Below are 18,859 nucleotides of genomic sequence, written 5' to 3'. Positions count from 1 at the left end.
CTCTGATTCCTTGCAAGCTGTACTCTGTGTCTCCCTCTTGTGCTGGAAGTAGTTAAGTCTCATACATGCACCCTTCTGAATTTACTAGTTTTACCTTCATTCATTCCCTGTGTTTTTGTTTAGCTAAGAACAGGAGAGGCTAAGATAAGGAAAACTGATGTTTGAGAAGAAAAAAGGAAAACTCTTAAGTACTCTTTTCTCTCAGTTTCACTGAGGGGTTTATTGAGGGTTACACTTCTTTATGGCATAGTAATATTTACAAAAATATATTTATGTTTTCTCAATTAGAAACTATTTAGTGGGTGGGAGTGGACTCCTTGGCCTCAGAAGTTCATGGGGAAACAAGCTCTGGTGAAGTCTGCTCCAGTGCACAAGGCTGAACTCTGGAACTGTATGGGATGACTAGATTACCTTTCCGTGAGACAGGATTTAGCTTACTGACTTTTCCCTGGCCTAAATGAGTGCTTGTTTGACTCAAAACCAGTGGTCTATTGCATTCTTGCTTTCTGTTCCTTTGAGACTGTGGTGCAGTTAGCAGATTTTATTCTCATCACCTGAGGGTCTTCAGGCTGAAGCTCTTGCCCATTGCTAGGGTTTCGTTATTTCCTTCTCAGAAGGAAGTTAGGTTTTTCTTCCTTCCTTTCCCCTTCCCCCTGGCTTTGGGAGGTCTTTCTTATGCTTTGCCATGGAGCAATCTTCTGCAAATAAAGGCTCAGTTTTTTGTCATCTTTAGGCTTGACTGTGTTTTAAGTAATGGAGCAGTTTAAAATCCTGCCCAAGCTCTTATGGCTATTGTTGGCAGAAGGAGTGGGTGTTGTATTTCTCAGTTTGTGCCTCTGACAAAGAAGAGCATGCTTATAAAGACATGTCCCTCCAGGCAGAAGGCAGCACAGGGGTTTTTCTTGCTCACTGGCATGTCTGAGTTGGAAGCTGTGAGTAGGATTTTTTCTGAAACACATGGAGAGTCCACTCTAGCACTGATTTATGAAGAAGTAGTAGAACTTGCTTTTATTTCCTCTCCCTCCGAAACAGTACCTTGGCCTTCCAGTCACAGAGCACCAAATGGAAGACAGTAACTGACAGGAGGAAGCAGCTGCAGGGTCTTTTGCTTTTCAGCTGTGAAGAAGTAGCATTGACTTTCAAGGATAGCTTTATTTGTAATTCCCAAAAAGGCCTAACAGCCAGAGATGTTAATGCTTTAAAGGAGTACTTCTAGAGACTAGTGTCAAGCTTGCTCTTTTCCTATTGGGAATTTGAAGAAGAAACACAGATATATCCAATGCACCAGTGTTGAGGAATTTCTGTTGTTTAACCAACCCTGAAGGTTTTTTTAATTGACTCTATTTAAAGCAGATGCAGCATAATGTCTTAGGGATAGTCTTCCTGCAAAGACATATGAAATGAAGAACAGAGTAGCTTCTTGTAATATCTGTCAGATCATTGGACGGTTCTGTAACATCTGAAGAGAAGAAAATGTAAAATTCCTTTTGTAGTAGTCTCACAGCTTGTCTGCAGTGGCAAATTACTTTAACAGCTTTTTAGAAACTGCTTCCTCTGTTTGAATATCTGCCTGATTCTAGAAGGCTGTGTATCTTCATTCCAGAGAATGTTTGCAGTTGATGGTGATCTTGATAATACCTTTCTGCAACAGAGTTACCTTTGCTTACAGGTGAGCAGCTGAGACCATTAGTGACTTACTTGTGAGTCTCTGTGGTGCATCAGGGAGTTGAACCTGGACTGTCTGAGACACAAATTCTCTACCCCTATCACAGCCACCCTCTCTTTTGGTCCCAGTGTAGCTAAGTAACGCAACATATGCTCTGTGTTTTGAAGGCTAACGGTAAGAGATGCGAGAAACTGCAGAAGCAAGTGCAAATCTGAGGCCTCAGATTTTCAACCAGAAGAACACATGGGGAATTAACTGTGTTTTGGTCTCTTGAGACTTAGAAAGTGTTGTTCAGTTTCCAGCACTTTCTTAGCACGCAGTTGGTGTCTTCTTAAGCTCACATTTTTTTGAAGTTAATTGTGCAGTTTTCATTGCTCATCTGTTGCCAGCAAGTATTGCTGCTACCATCCAAGATTAGTGATTGTTTCATGAAATGTTTGATTTGGTAGAAAAAAGTTTACCAAGCTGGTTTGATGGCTGTGCCTGTCCTTGCAGTCCTTAACATGCCATCTCTTTGGATTTTTTACAGAGCTTTCTGGGGTGCTGCATCAGTGTCACGTTCTGGCATCAGAAATGGTCCATTTCATTCATCAAATGCAGTATTACATTACATTTGAGGTATACTCTATCCACCCAATTAGTTGCTTAAAAATGAAGTACTTTTTAATACCCTGTATATGTTGTGTGTCTTAAATTTTGAAGAGCTTGTCATCTAGCAAATGAAAACAGCCCAATTCTGAATCATTGTTCTAGGTACTTGAATGTTCGTGGGATGAACTCTGGAACAAGGTCCAACAAGCACAGGACTTGGATCACATCATTGCAGCTCATGAAGTTTTTCTAGACACAATCATAGCTCGGTGCTTGCTGGATAGTGATTCCAGGGTAAGTCTTCTCCTTTGCCTTAAATTGTAGCTTTCTGATCTTGGCTTATATGTTTAAGGGAAGATGCTGAGCCAGCAGTGTGCCCAGGTGGCCAAAAAGGCCAACAGCATCCTGGCTTGTATCAGAAATAGTATGGCCAGCAGGACTAGAGAAGTGATTGTGCCACTGTACTCAGGACTGGTGAGACTGCATTTTGAATCCTGTGTTGAGTTTTGGGACCCTCATCATAAGAAGGACATTGAGGTACTAGAGAGAGTGCAGAGGAGGGTGACGAAGCTGGTGAGGGGTCTGGAGCACGAGTCTGATGAGGAGCGGCTGAGGGAACTGGGGCTGTTTAGCCTGGAGAAAAGGAGGCTGAGGGGAGACCTTATCGCTCTCTGCAACCACCTGAAAGGAGGTTGTAGCATGGAGGGGGTTGGTCTCTTCTCCCAAATTACAAGTGACAGGATGAGAGGAAATGGCTTCGAGTTGCACCAGGGGAGGTTTAGATTGGATGTTAGGAAAAAATTTATTTCTTGAAGGGGTTGTCAGTCATTGGAACAGGCTGCCCAGGGAAGCAGTGGAGTCACCATCCCTGGAGGTGTTTATAAAGTGTTTAGATGTAGTTCCTAGGGACATGGTTTAGTGCTACACTTAGGTTATGGTTGGACTCAATGATCCTGAGGGTCTCTTCCAATTGAAATTATTTTATTCTAGTCTAAGATGGTTCCTATGTTATAGGATTAAGGGGAGTAGTCACTTTTCTTCCTCTAAGACCTTTATTATGGTAGGCTCTGTACATACTTCCCACACATAGTGACAGATGCTGATTATGAAACTTGTTATGATGTGGGTCGGTTGCTTTTGATCCTAAGAAGCCGTGTGATTGTGCAGCAACTGACTTTGGGCTTTGCAAAACAGCCTCTCCAGCTGTGTGAAAAAGTTTTAATTTACTCCTGTTCTGAGGTGTGGTAGTAGCTTTAAAACACCTTTGCTGTGCAACTGTTTCATTGTTTTGTTGCTAAACTGTCTCACAGGTACTTCTCAACCAGCTTCGAGCAGTTTTTGATCAGATCATTGAGCTCCAGAATGCCCAAGATGCAATGTACAGAGCTGCTTTGGAGGAGTTGCAGCTGAGGTTGCAATTTGAAGAGAGGAAGAAACAGCGTGAGCTTGAGGTACAATAAGGATATTACTAGAGTATGAAAACTGAGGCAGATATACTTGTCTTTTGATATATGGAGGATTTTTAGATAACATATAGAAGTACGGGAAAAATGAAAGATGTAGTTGGGACAAATATGAAAGTCATCAGCAGTAGCTAGTGAATTCAAACGAAGCTGCTGAATGGTAGTTTTCATTTTGGTCTTGCCCAAAACATCTGGGTGATTAGGTTCTGCAGTGGGATTTGAACGATGAGAAATTTAGGGCTGTTTTAGGTGAAGGAAATTGAAAAGGCTTTAATGTTCTAAACTCTTTTGCAAAAAATGCCATAGCTTCATGACTGCTTCCCTAGTATCAGTCTGTGGGACATACAGTGCTGATGTGGGACTCATCTGCTTTGCTAACCTCAGATTTCGTTCATGTGCTGGTCAACCACCACAGGAACTGATAGTTTAAATATTAGAGGTTGTATGTTTGACTTTCTATGGCAATGGTTGGTTTATATAAGCATTGTGGTTATCTGGGCAGAAAGTGGCCCAATTAGCAAGTTTCATTATGTGATGCTTGACCTCTTAACTCATTTGGTCTCTGTCTAGGGCAAGTGGGGTGTTACAGCATCAGAAGATGAAGAAGAGAGCAAGAGGATTAAAGAATTTCAAGATTCAATACCCAAAATGTGCTCACAGTTGCGAATACTCACTCACTTTTACCAGGTGCCCCTTAGATTATGTTTTTTTTAATATGGATGCTGAGCTTTCATATGTAGAAATTAATTTCAAATATGAAGTAGGTGTAACTTCTGTACTCGTGTGCAGTTTGTGGATCTAGGTCTTCATTTTTTGCTTCTCTACTTAGAAGCCTGTATTCACTGTTACTCAGTAGACAGCAGATTTTGTGATCATGTATGTTCCCCTGGCAAAGATAAGATGAGTAGTCTCTTTATGGAAGCCTCTTCCTTCTTCCAGGAGTAGAAGCAATAGCTGTCTTCTGGTGTAATCTGAAAAAAAAATTCCTTCTGCATTCTGTTTCTTTTCACCATCTTTGCAAGTCACAGCTATTAAAGACTGCAGAAAGGGTCCTTATTAAGGGCCCAACACTCTATTTTAAGCACACTGCAGTGGGCAATGGATGAGCTCTTTGGGGGAACATGCACAGGCCGTCTTCTTTTCAAATCCTGAGCTTTGTTGCGAGAACTTCAAATCTGGGAGGAGTTTGCTTCTCGATCCAAATATTGCAGCTCTCCCTCCCAGAGGAAAATGGAAATAAGTGCAGGCTGTAAAGAGACAGCAGGTTTGGGGCTCTGCAGGATTGCTACAAGTTGACCGTGAAGCTTTTGGCAGCTTGGACTGTATTCCTGCTGAACCCTACTATAGATTTCCCATGCAGGACTTCTCTGGCCAGCCGTGCTCATCTCTGGAAGGGGTGCTCTAGTTATGGGCGTGTCCACATTAGTATTTAGTGGAGAACAGGAATGAGCTCTTCAAGTGATTCCTCCCAAAGTCCTGTCTTTTCCTGCATGCTGTGGAGCTCATGCAGTCCCTTGGCTAGAGCTGAATGGGAAGATGAGCTCCAGAAGCACGCCTGTCACATGCCCGGTGCAAGTCCTGTATAAAAAACATTCCAAACACGTAGAGTTTAGTGACTGGGTCTGTAGCACTGACTGCCCTAACTGGCAGATGCTCCGCAGTGCTGGGTGCTGTATAACCAGCTTTCTGCTGTATAACCTACATCAAGTTATGTATTTTTGAAGCAAGCAGTGGGCTAATGCTGGCCTGCAGTGTACATGCAACGTGAATAAAAGGTGAGGTCTCCTGTTGGCACAAGTTGGGTCCTGAGTGGTCTCCCGGGTGTGATGGGGCTGCCCTGGGAGAGCCGGGGCAGTGGCAGCCCGGGAGCCTTTGGACAGATGGAGGGTGCCAGCAGGGCAAGGGAGGATCTGTTAAAATGACCGAGCTGTTCACACTGAAGATTCTGAAGTGCATGGCAGGTGTTTGAAGATAAAATGAAGCTCTGAGTTTTTTCAGGAGGAGTAAATCCAGCATAACTCATTTGCTAACAATTGGGTGTAAATGCTTGCGCTTGCCCTTTCCCAGATTCCCTCTGCCTCCTTGCCAGGACTGTGCAACACCTGGCATTCCTGTGCAAAACACTCGTTGATGTCAGCTGTCTCTTGGGTTTCTTTTTCTCCTTCAGGGAATCGTCCAGCAGTTCTTGGTCCTGCTGACAACCAGTTCTGATGAAAGCCTTCGGTTTCTTAGCTTTAGATTGGACTTCAATGAACATTATAAAGCAAGAGAGCCGAGGCTTCGGGTGTCCTTGGGCACCAGAAGCAGGCGAAGCTCACACATGTGAAACGACTGCTAAGGACTGCACCTCGGTATCCGAAGGTTGTTGAACCTCTTGTTGGACAAGGCAATCAGTGTTGACATCATACAAGCAAATCTTACGTGATCGGTGTCTCCCATTTCTGCAGGCAACATGTTTTCAGTCATGTGGTTGTGCGACACTGTATAGCAGAAAGCAAAAAAGTAGGGTTTTTTACACTGACATTTCTAGAATTATCAGACTAAATGGGCTGATTGAACCTCTTCCAATCATAAATCATCCTTTTAAACAAATGCCAATTTTATTTGAAGCTTTCTGAGCTCTCTTCACTGTAACTTATGTCTGTGTTCAGGAAATTGCATCTTTTGTTTATAGAAAGCACCATTTCCTTTTTTAACAAGAAAATGAGGAGGTTATTTTTTCTATATGTACTTGTTGTATTTGAAGAGAGCTTTTGTTAAAGCCAGCAGATTAGGACCCAGACCTAATGTCCTTGTTGAGAAGCTATACAGCATTTCATTATGCTGATTTTCAGTCTTGTGATGTGTTTGTGTGAGAAACTTTGTATCAGGAGACACAAACTTATATTTAATTTTTGTGTTGTTTCCAGAGTTAACAAATGGAAATAAAAATTTAGTAGGGAATTCTATAGTTACTTTACAGGAGAAAGCTCTAGAAGCGAAGCAGGAGTGTATCTGTTGCATATAAGATCTAAAAACATGAAGTTAACGCCTCAGTACTGCGAAAGTGGATTGAATGAAATTATTGATGTTCAAAATCAGATGTGTAGAAACAAACTGACTTGGCTAATGTTGACTTCATTTTCTTCTTTTCCCTATTTTTTTTCACTGTAAATATTTATATATTGCTGTCCAGATGTTGGGGAGAGGGGAATTCTTCTTTTGCAAAGTTGTCATTATATCAGGTCATTTATTATGTTCCACAAGTGCAAGCTTATAAAAATAAAAACACAACTATCTTTCAAACAAGTAGTTTGCTTTTTGTAATTGAAAAATTATGATTTTCCACAGGGTAAGAAAGGAGAAGCTTCCAGTTAGGAATGTATTGATTTACAGATCCCTACCCCTTACAGGATTTTGATACTAGTCTTATCTCTACTTAATAGTTGTGTGCAATTCATTAATTAGCAGCTGTCCTTAGATCACCCAGGTCTGTGGCCTTTTTTGCCTTCTGCCCATACTCCCCATGAACCCTGGGAAGCAGCAGCACCTGCCAGGCCCTGCAGGTGAGGCGGTTGTGAGTTGTGACAGAGGTGAACTCTCATGGGGATGATGCACTGACTTGCAGCCCTGAACTACTGGGTTTGACCTCTGGACACCAGGGTTCCCGTTACTGTGCAGGCCTTGGAGTCCTCGCTTTTGTTAAATAAAAGATGTGAGGCTTTTAACCCTGTGTTCTTAAAGGACCTGCCAGTTCAGCCACCCTCACCTGCAGAGGCAGCATTGCAGCTGTAAGGAAATATGGACCCTGAAGCCAGCGATGTTCTGTGTGCCAAAGGAGAGCTGAAGGATGCTGAGCTTGCCATCACAGAATCACAAGTCACTTGATAGGCAGGAGGACTCTGTGGGTACGGTGGGAACATATTGTTCTTTTAAAGTCTGAAATAACTACAAAGCTTATGTGATTGTATTTGGACCTCTCCTCCAACTGAAACTATTGATAAAAAAAAGTTCAGCCGCATGAGCACCTTTTGGACATTGCCTTGAGAGCTGTGTTATGTGATCCCGTGTGTCATTAGATAACCCACAGGACAAAGGTGTTGTGTCAGTGTCAGAACTAGAGGATGAGTTTCAGAGAAATTTTCTGCTCAAACAAGAGCAGAAAAGTGAGACTTGATGCATTTGTGAATACTTAAAAGGCAAGACACAGAATAACCTGAGTAGCTCTGCAGGAAAATCCCATGGAAGTGTATGGGAACTGTTCCTGAGGTCTTCAGTTTCTCATGCACTGGCATGCATTCACTCTTTCTGAGAGATTGCTTTGCCCGTGCTGGAAGATCTCCTGGAAGTGGACAGGACCCACTGATGTCATCTTTGATGTTTATGGTAGTTTCAGCCATTTATTTTCCTTTTGCTGATTTATTGCCTTCACCTGCAACTGGGTGTTCCCTCTTTGGGGTACTGGCAGCATTACCTAGTGCTGTTTCTCTGCATCACAAAACATGGATTTTGTGAAAGGAACTCATTTTATAAACTCATTTTATAAAGCTCCTGCAACAAAAATGCTGATGGCACCCACAGTGAGCTACACTCTAGGATGCTGTCCCTAGAAACGTTACACTGCGCGGAGCAGCCATCCGACCAAGAATGCTGAGAAAACCAACTCAACCTTTTGCTTAGCAACAATTTAACCAGGTGACCCAAAGGTGATTTGGTGAGGAGAAAGTGTAGGGAAAGCAGTGAGATAAGCAGATACAAAGGACTGGTCATGTGTGAATAAGGTGCTGGTCAGTATGTTTTTCTAGCCTTACCCTTTCACCTAATCAGTGCAGCCTGTCCTGTCTCCTTACAAAATCCATTTTCCTGAGTACATGGCTTGGGTCTTTGAGTGCACTGACTGGAGTGGGATCACAGGTGGGAGGTGTCCCTGTGGTGCCAGATGCTGCAGCAAGAGGACATGTATATCTGGACAAGGGGGCACGGGCTTAAACTCTGCCAGGGGAAATTTAGGCTGGATATTAGAAAGAAATTCTTTAGGGAGAGAGTGATCCGGCATTGGAGTGGCCTGCCCAGGGAGGTGGTGGACTCACCATCCCTGGAGGTTTTTAAACTGAGATTGGACATGGCACTTATTGCCGTGATCTAGTAAATGGACTGGAGTTGGACCAAGGGTTGGACTTGATGATCTCTGAGGTCTTTTCCAACCCAATCGATTCTGTGATTCTGTGTGATTCTGTGGATGTGAGATGATCTGGGGGGTCAGCTACTGGAGAGATCCACATTTGTACTGCAAGCCTTGTAGAAGGTGTAGTATTCAAGGAGTAAGTGATGTTGAACAGATGTGTCTGCTCCGCTTGGCCTCGTACCTGGCACCTGAGCAGCCTGAATGTCACAGCGTCTGCTGTGCTGTGAACCTGATGGAAAACAACCTGTGTGCCGGGGCAGGGGAAGCAGGAGGGTCCCCACGGGTGAGATCTGCACAGGGTACTGCAGGAAAATCCACCAAGGCTCCGTCCAGTGCCACACAAACGCAGGGTGCCCAGCATCTGGAAGGGCCTAAGTTTTACTTGCTACCTGTATCCCTCTCTTTATACTACTTATATTCCTGGTTTTCTTCTGTCATATTAAAACAGCTATTTCGTTAAGCCAAGGCCGATGGCATCCTGGGGTGTATTAGAATGGGGTGGTTAGTAGTTTGAGAAAGGTTCTGCTGCCCCTCTACTCTGCCCCGGTGAGACCACATTTGGAATATTGTGTCCAGTTCTGGGCCCCTCAGTTCCAGAAGGACAGGGAACTGCTGGAGAGAGTCCAGCATAGGGCAACCAAGATGATTAAGGGAGGAAAGGCTGAGGGAGCTGGGTCTCTTTAGCTTGGAGGAGACTGAGGGGTGACCTTATTAATGTTTATAATATGTAAAGGGTGAGTGTCAGGAGCACAGAGCCAGGCTCTTCTTGGTGACAACCAACCATAGGACAAGGGGCAATGCGTACAACTGGGACACAGGAAGTTCCACTTAAATATGAGAAGGAACTTCTTCGCAATGAGGGTGCCAGAGCACTGGAAGAGGCTGCCCAGAGGGGTTGTGGAGTCTCCTTCTCTGGAGACATTCAAAACCCACCTGGACACATTCTTGTGTAACCTCATCTGGGTGTTCCTGCCCTGGCAGGGGGATTGGACTAGATGATCTTTCGAGGTCCCTTCCAATCCCCAACATTCTGTGATTTGTTTTGAGGCCTTTCTTGCTGAGACCCAGAAAGAACCCTGCATCCCCTCTCTTTCACTGACCTTCTGCTGCATACCAAGTTGTGTTTATGTCTCTATATATGTAACTTATTTTTATATATTGTATATTCGTGGGAGGTATCTTCCCCTAATGTGTATCTTTATCTCCTGCTAACGGACCTCCATCCTGCTCAGCCAGTGAGGGGGCAGGCAGGGCCATTGGTATGTCTACAGATGTGTGTACATGTGCTCTGTGTGTTCGTGCCTATGGGGGATGCAGCCTGAGCCTTTGCTACTGGTGGGAGCTACAGCAGCAGCTGTCAGGCTGCTGGATTCAGCAATTCCTAACAAAAGTGAGAGAAAAATTCTCTTATGTGTCATTTGTGCTTAGAGACCAATATCGAATTCTACATACATGTGCAGACATAATGTAAAAGTTGGCAACCTCCTTCTGCTGTGACTGTACGAGTCACTTACCTTTCAGTGTGTGGCAACAGCCAAGTACATAGTTCCAAAGAGAAACAGGAGTTTTACAGTTTTATTTTTTAACACTGAACTGCTTATCTTCTACAACCAATGTTAAAGAGTATAATTCCTAACAACAGATTATCCCCCCCGTTGTACTTGGCGCTGGTGAGGCCGCACCTCAAATCCTGTGTTCGGTTTTGGGCCCCTCACTGCAAGAAAGACACTGAGGTGCTGGAGCGAGTTCAGAGAAGGGCAGTGAAGCTGGTGAGGGGTCTGGAGCACAAGTCTGATGAGGAGCAGCTGAGGGAACTGGGGCTGTTCAGCCTGGAGAAAAGGAGGCTGAGGGGAGACCTTATCACTCTCTGCAACCACCTGAAAGGAGGTTGTAGCATGGAGGGGGCTGGTCTCTTCTCCCAAGTAACAAGTGATAGGACAAGAGGAAATGGCTTCAAGTTGCACCAGGGGAGGTTTAGATTGGATATTAGGGAAAAAGTTCTTCCCGGAAAGTGTTGTCAGGCATTGGAACAGACTGCCCAGGGAAGTGGTTGAGTCACCATCCCTGGAGGTGTTTAAAAGATGTATAGATGAGGTTCTTAGGAATGTGGTTAAGTGCTAGATTTAGATTATGATTGGACACAATGGTCTTAAGGGTCTCTTCCAAACAAAATGATTCTGTGAACACGTTTACTCTTTCAAGGCTCTTCTTTATTTTGCGAGGTTTGTAATGCAAGCTTATGGCTGGCGATTTCAATGCTTTTCTGTTGGAGCCACAGTGTCTGAAAATATAAAAACACAGCTGAGGGCCAAAGCAGTTGCATTGCTGGGCTGAAACAGGCCCAGCTTCTCCTGCTGTCTGCGTCCTGTGCTGGAGCTGCCACAAACTGACCCTGTATGCTCAGTCCCCTCCATTTCAGTGTTGCCAAGGACTAAAGAAATTTCTGAGAAACTGCAGTAAAAAGCAGATGTGCAGAAGTGGAGGACAAAATTAGCAGTCACCTTAGGATGTCATACAATATGCACAACTCTTGTGGAGCAAAGGGCTGTATGTGGTGCTACTGACATCATAAATACATTTAAAGGAAAAGAACTGGAAAGCATTTATGTCTTGTTCTTTTAAACCTCTAGGAATATTTATCCTGGTAACACATACAGAAATTACATCTTAACCAATATGAACTCTGAGGACAAAAAAAGTTAAAAAACAGCCCCTGAAAGTTTAATCTCCCTCTGTGAGTTACAACAGCTTGTCTGCATCAGGGTACAGTGCGATGCAATTTAATATTTTTCAGACATCCACTAGGAAATGCAGAAGCCCATGATAAAATGTATTTTTCAGTGAATTATAGATGTGGGATAGGAGATAAGAACGGAATTGTCAGGGATTGGCTCAAGGAGCACAGACATGAGTCCACCAAGCAACTGTACGAGCAGAGCCCATTTTAGTTGACATAAGTAGGCCTTAGTTAGCTTGTCTATTAGGCCGTGGGAAAGGGGGGAACGGAAAAGTACTAACTAAGGTAGGGTCAGGATATCCTTGAAGAGATTAAAGTCAGAAGAATGGGGGATGCGCATAGCTAGCTAAACCCAAGTAGGTGGAGTAAGTAAATGTAACCTTTTAGTGCTTAGCCTATTAGATAGAGACAAATATGCATAATTATGGTATTTGGTATAAATGCACGCTATCTCGGGCAATAAAGTTGAATCATGCTTTATCACTCACATTGAGTCGGCCTGCATGTTTTCCTCAGCCGCGTACTCGCACGGAATAAAATCATAATCTGTTTTTATTTTTCACTCAAGGCCCTGTGGATTTTCTTCTCTTATACAAGATGCAGTAAGCAAATGCTAAGGTCTCTCAGCTCTACACAGGAGGATACTTTTCTTTATAAAAACCCCTAACTCTATGTGATTTATTTTTTTAAAATTAGTTGTGGAAGGATTCTATCTTCCTTGTGTCACATATGTAAGATCTTAATTTTTTTGGACAAGAACCTTTTTCATCCCCTCAAAATAGCATTTCTATCAAGAATGTCCAGTTATCTTTGTTCACTGTGAAAACTGTAACTTCCAGTATGCCACATCTAAAAATGATTTTCAGTATTAAGGACACTCTTCAAGTGCACATGTGATTTTTTAAACACACGCTAAGACATGAAAGGTATTGATTTTTAAAAAAGGGAGGTATCTGGACAGAAAACTGAAGGTTTTTTAAGAACTTCTAGACTTAAGGATAGGAGTTGTCTCTGACGTTTCATGCACATTTCCTAATGCTGACCTTAGAAACCAGCCGTGGTTGTACACATTTGCACTTATTTCAGTTTTCACCCAAACAAGCAGCTTGAGAGAAGACAGAGAATATTTCACACACAGATAAAGGTGCTCAGGGACTTCTTGGAACTGCCTAGTTAATATTGAAAATTGTCTTTTGGCTACTTGAAACTTAAAATATCACTTTAATCTCTAATGAGATTCTACTGATTGGAGAGAGGAAGAAAGGGTTTGGAGAGCTGAAAGAGATGTGCAAACATTTGCAGGTAGAGCGAGGACAGGTAGAAGAATTTCCTGTTTCAAAGGTCAGAGGAAAGAATATTTATGGTTTCTAGAAGGGCTGTGTAACCATCACCTGCTCTGCCCAAGTTAACAAATGAAAATCACTTCCAGTGCCAAGGATAACGAAGAACAATCACAAGTAAGATAGTCTTAGTCTGCAGTAGTTCGGAGTGCAGCACTTCCGCAGCCATTTTTGCTACTTGTCATTTGTCACTCTGAGGGCTTGCTGAGCTGCCCTTTAAAAATATAATGAAAATGCAAGAGGTTTATATTGACAGGGAATACTACAAATTTAACATATGAACCACTCGGTCTCCTTAAAGTTCTAAGCCAGGGTCCCTGATGTGGTGTTTTAACTATTTTATATTAGCTTGGAGCACTGCAGGCATCAGAAGTACTTGTAAGAGTTAACTCGATACTTATTCTCTTTCACCGGAAGACCAGCAAAGGTGCCTCAGTCAGTATTTGTTTTCCTTCTTTTTATTCCAAACTCAGCTTTTTGCTAATGCATTTTAACTACTACATTTTGCTAATGCATTTGTACATTCTGTCGTAAAATCATTGGGCCAAAACCTGAGCTCCACACAAGTGGAAACAGAGACTCGATTGCAGGTGAAAGGACAGAGCTGAGGAGCGGTGCCTCAGGTCAGAGGGAATACAGAGGTCACAAAAGGTAAACAAACCACAGTGATGGATGGTCCCTCACAAAAGGAGAGAAAGGCAGAGAAGAGAGCAGGGATCCAGAATGACAGCAAACGGTGACCAAAGAGTAAAGAAAGAAAAACAGTAAAAAAATATATATATCTGAGGAGTGTAGGATGTGATATTTCTATCACTGCACAGTTAATTTACTTCAGCTCTTTGTGGGGCAAATTCTGTTAAACCTTTTCCTCCAGAAGTCATCAGAACAGCAATTAAGTTAGCTAAACATTGGAGTATGGAAAACGCAATTAGAGTGATTGTTACCATCAATCTGAATTTTAAAAGATATGCTAGGAAAAAGCAGTTGGAAGGTGATTACCCCTGTATGAAATCTTCCAGTGCCACAGAGAATAAAAACCAATTATTTCCATTTGAGATACACGCCACAAGAACAAGGTAGCTGTGTGTCTAGGATCCCTCTCACTTCTACAATGGGAACATTCCCAAAACTAGTCAAGGCCACTTCAACTCCCTTTATTTTTTTTTTCCAAAAATTGCCAAGAGAAAGGCAAAGAACACAGTTGTCTGCTTTGCTTTCTGACAAGGTACTCCATTCCCTTCTTAAAGAGGATATTTGTACTGAGTTTTACCTCTTGCTTCTAATGAATGGTGCTGAAGAGCATAAAGAAAGCATACAGAGAACACAAAATGTGGAGTGAAAATAGTATTTGATAAAGGAGGAAAACAGGAGAATTCCTACTCATTGTGACTTTATTAACACAGCCAAAGTTTAAGACAAAAACAGAATATATTTTTGACAGCTGTGATCCACATTATTAAATTATCCATAAATAAACTGAATTACTCAATTTCTTATCCTGTAAAAGAGATCAATGCAGTATAAATTTCTACTCTTTGTGTACATATGTATGTGTATATATAATATATGCACGTAATTAATGAAAGTGCCAGCAGACCACTATGAATACAATTATTACATCATGTTATTTGCTAAGGAAAAAGGCACAATACAGGTTTCTCCACTACAGTGGAATGGATGAGCCAACACTGTTTCTCTCCGAAGTGCCAACCAGGACATTAGATGCTACAGAAAATGGGTTTCATAAGCACCACAGACAAAACAAGCATTGCGCTTCTGCAAGAGCCATTTCCAACGTAGCCGCAAGAACAATTGGATATCAGTGCTTTCCAAAACAACTGAAGAGGAAACATGTAGTGACTTCACTGCTTAAACCTTTCAGGATTCTTGTTTTCAAAGACGACTGAAAAATAAAGAAGGCAGATACATTCTGACAGTAAGTCATGTCACAACTTCCCTTTCACCTTGGTTTCCATCCCCACCAGCCTCATTTCTCCCTTTCAAAGATCTGGGAGAATTCTGGGATCCTTGATACAGATTAGGAAGGAGAGTTTAAAGGATGCTGTAAATACAGTTCCTGACAGATTAACTTAGTCAAGAGTTGCAGGAAAAGGTGGATCCTTTAGAAAGTCATAAATGAACAAATAATCATAACCACAATATTACGCAAACATTGAATTTCCAAGAATACCCTCCTAACAGCAGTCAAACACTGAAAATCCCTGCACCCAAATTGCCTTTGTACTCCAGCACTACATGGTAGAGGCTTTACAAGCAATATACTCCAGGTCTTTCATATTTCCATGAACCATAGTACCTCATTGCCCATAGGAGCAATTAGTTGATTAGATATAGTCTTTAAGCATTTCAAAAATTCTTTAGGGCCCACCAAAGAAATAGGGAAAAAATAGGTTGGGCATCATGAAGAGACACTTTTACTGGTATGATGTTCCACTAGGGCAGTGATCATCCCACTGTACTCAGCACTGGTGAGGCTGCACCTCGAATCCTGTGTTCACTTTTGGGCCCCTCGCTGCAAGAGAGACACTGAGGTGCTGGAGCAAGTTCAGAGAAGGGCAATGAAGCTGGTGAGGGGTCTGGAGCACAAGTCTGATGAGGAGCGGCTGAGGGAACTGGGGCTGTTCAGCCTGGAGAAAAGGAGGCTGAGGGGAGACCTTATCGCTCTCTGCAACCACCTGAAAGGAGGTTGTAGCATGGAGGGGGTTGGTCTCTACTCCCAGGTAACATGCAACAGGATGAGAGGAGATGGCCTTGAGTTGCACCAGGGGAGGTTTAGATTGGATATTAGGAAAAAGTTCTGTGCAGAAAGGGTTGTCAGGCATTGGAACAGGCTGCCCAGGGAAGTGGTGGAGTCATCATCCCTGGAGGTGCGTTGATGAGGTTCTTAGGGACATCGTTTAGAGGTAGACTTGGAAGTGTTTGGTTAATGGTTGGATTTGATGATCTTAAGGATCTTTTCCAACCAAATCAATTCTATGATTCTATCTTTTAGGAGAAAAGTAGCAAAGCAGCTCTGAGAGGTGGAGCAGCAGAGGAATGGAATCTGTGAGATGCAGACTTACCCTTGAGTTAGAACATGTGTGGAGTTTTGAATATTTCACAGGCAAAAAGTTTTGGAAACTAAAATAAATCAAAGCTCCTGCAAACCAAAGGAGCAAACCAGACATTAACAACAGAATAAGAAATAATTACAAAAGGAATAATTGGATGGTATCCAGGAAGTATAACAAAAGAGTAAGTGTTACCATTTCCTTAATTAAGACCGTTAAAGGGCAATACGGTGACTCAGAAGAAACAACTGCATAGATGAAGTTTACATGAGCTTGTGACTTAAACTATAGGTTTTCTAAACAGGCAATTATATAATTGTAGGCTTATTTTAAGGCTCGACCTTTCTCCATTATAAATAAAGAACTCCTCAAGAGCACATTATGAAGTTGTAAGTAGGCGCTAAATAAGATCAAATTTTTAAGTTCACCCTGGCAAACTGATTCGGACGTGGGCTACTATTTGCAGCAGGTGCTCCAACAAGGGACTTCCAGGCCTCAGCAGCAGAGCGAGCTGTATCAGATGCAGAATAATAGAAATCCTTCTGATGCCACCATCCCTTCCCAGAGACAGCAATGCTGCCAGAGCAGCTTCACAGACATCACAGACATGGTCTCTCCTTTCTTCTGCTCAGACCCATCTCTTGTAGCATCTTGCAGAGCTCCAGCTGAAGTTCTGCATAAACCTCCTGCTTTTCTTCGACTCACTGGCCTGGGCTCTAGTACACGGACACAGAGCAGAAGCAATTTGCTGTTCAAACTCCGAGGCTGAAATTCCTGAAACAGCCTTTAGAGGACAGCGGAGAATTGCAAATGACACATATTTGGCTCTGGCCTCATGGTCTGGAATCCTTCTGAGTTTTTTATATGAATTATGAGCTCTGATTTGAAGTGCAGGTGCAGTGTGACTTCTGTATTAATGTTGGCCGTTTTTGTACTATGCCTTACATATGTAAGATTGGGGCATCTAACAACTGTGTATTTTTAATTGTATTGTAGCCTTTACACTGATTAAGAGTTCCAGCTTCCACCGCGCAAAGCTATAGCCTCACTGAACAAACTTTTGCGTTGTCAAAAGGATCTCAGTGCTTCATGGTCAGGTCTAATGGAAAAGAGAACAGTGTCCCCAGACAAAAAAACACTGGTGACTGTTGGAGACTGTAGTGACCCTGTGCTCCAACATGAGGACTTCAAATCTGTGAGAAATTTGTCATCTGGGTGCATATATTGAACTTCTCCTTCCCTGGGAAAAGTTGGGCCAAAATTTGTATGCGCTGTTGGCAATAATTAGACTGTAGTTGGGTTTTGCTCTGAACTGGCAGAAAGCTGTTGGGTCAGCAGCACCAACTGCCCCACTGGGCAGATGCTCTGCTGCGCTGGGTGCTTCTTGCTGCTGTATAACCTACATCAAGTTACGTATTTTTGAAGCAAGCTGAGGGCTAATGCAGGCCTGCAGTGTACATGCAACACAGAAACAGAGGTCTCCTGTTGGCACAAGTTGGGTCCTGAATGGTCTCCCGGGTGTGATGGGGCTGCCCTGGGAGAGCCGGGGCAGTGGCAGCCCGGGAGCCTTTGGACAGATGGAGGGTGCCAGCAGGGCAAGGGAGGATCTGTTAAAATGACCGAGCTGTTCACACTGAAGATTCTGAAGTGCATGGCAGGTTTTTGAAGATAAAATGAAGCTCTGAGTTTTTTCAGGAGGAGTAAATCCAGCATAACTCATTTGCTAACAATTGGGTGTAAATGCTTGCGCTTGCCCTTTCCCAGATTCTCTCTGCCTCCTTGCCAGGACTGTGCAACACCTGGCATTCCTGTGCAAAACACTCGTTGATGTCAGCTGTCTCTTGGGTTTCTTTTTCTCCTTCAGGGAATCGTCCAGCAGTTCTTGGTCCTGCTGACAACCAGTTCTGACGAAAGCCTTCGGTTTCCTAGCTTTAGATTGGACTTCAATGAACATTATAAAGCAAGAGAGCCGAGGCTTCGGGTGTCCTTGGGCACCAGAAGCAGGCGAAGCTCACACATGTGAAACGACTGCTAAGGACTGCACCTTGGTATCCGAAGGTTGTTGAACCTCTTGTTGGACAAGGCAATCAGTGTCGACATCACAAAGGCAAATCGTGTGTGATCGGTGTCTCCCATTTCTGCAGGCAACATGTTTTCAGTCATGTGGTTGTGCGACACTGTATAGCAGAAAGCAAAGAAGTAGGGTTTCTTACACTGACATTTCTAGAATTATCAGACCAAATGGGCTGATTGAACCTCTTCTAAGTAACTTCTTAAATAATTCTTAATGAATGCGATATTTAATTCAGAACTTTCTCGGTTCTCCCCACTGTAGCTTGGGTCTGCGTCCAGGAAATCACATGTTCTTTTGTTCAAAGAAGCACTCTTTCCTTTTTTAGAAATACAATTATTTTTCTATATGTTCTGTTTGAAATCACTTCGTTTAAAGCCAAGAGTTTTGGATTCAGACCTAATGTTCTTGTTAAGAAGCTATAAAAAGCATATAATTATGCTGACTTTCAATATTGTGATATATTTTTGGCAAATTTGCATACCTTAATTTTTTCTCTGTTTATTTTCAAGGTTAATTTTACAAATAAAAGTAATTTAGTAGGGAAATTCTACAGTTACTGTACAGGAACAACCCGTAGAAGCAGAGTAGGAGTGACCTTATTGTGTTTGAAAAACCCTAAGAACTGAAGTTCAAACCTCAATACTGTTGAAGGGAAGTGTAGTTTATTTTCAAAATCTGATGTGTTAGCAAGAAAACGTCTTTGGCAATCAAGACTACTTTATTTCTCTTTCTTTTCCTATTTTTCTTTTGTAA

At 42.7% G+C, this 18,859-nt stretch overlaps 1 protein-coding gene across 2 annotated transcripts in view; it reads left to right on the top strand.

Annotated features, from left to right (window-relative positions):
* The window catches only part of TUBGCP3 (tubulin gamma complex component 3), a 59,842-nt gene extending 41,699 nt beyond the window's left edge, over positions 1-18,143 (top strand). The window contains exons 18-22 of one of the 2 annotated variants that reach the window (XM_065058829.1): positions 2,196-2,284; positions 2,420-2,551; positions 3,568-3,708; positions 4,291-4,407; positions 17,897-18,143. In XM_065058829.1, coding sequence (XP_064914901.1) covers positions 2,196-2,284; positions 2,420-2,551; positions 3,568-3,708; positions 4,291-4,407; positions 17,897-18,055 — 638 coding nt within the window. In that variant the 3' untranslated portion in view covers positions 18,056-18,143. Of the gene's footprint in view, positions 1-2,195; positions 2,285-2,419; positions 2,552-3,567; positions 3,709-4,290; positions 4,408-5,887; positions 7,006-17,896 lie in introns of those variants that run through there. The other variant, XM_065058822.1, reaches the window with a different exon arrangement.
* Positions 18,144-18,859: the final 716 nt, after the last annotated feature.

Source organism: Columba livia, chromosome 1 (genome assembly GCF_036013475.1).
Source record: "Columba livia isolate bColLiv1 breed racing homer chromosome 1, bColLiv1.pat.W.v2, whole genome shotgun sequence".
NCBI classification, from domain to species: Eukaryota; Metazoa; Chordata; class Aves; order Columbiformes; family Columbidae; genus Columba; species Columba livia.
This window is presented reverse-complemented; position numbering and strand designations above follow the sequence as displayed.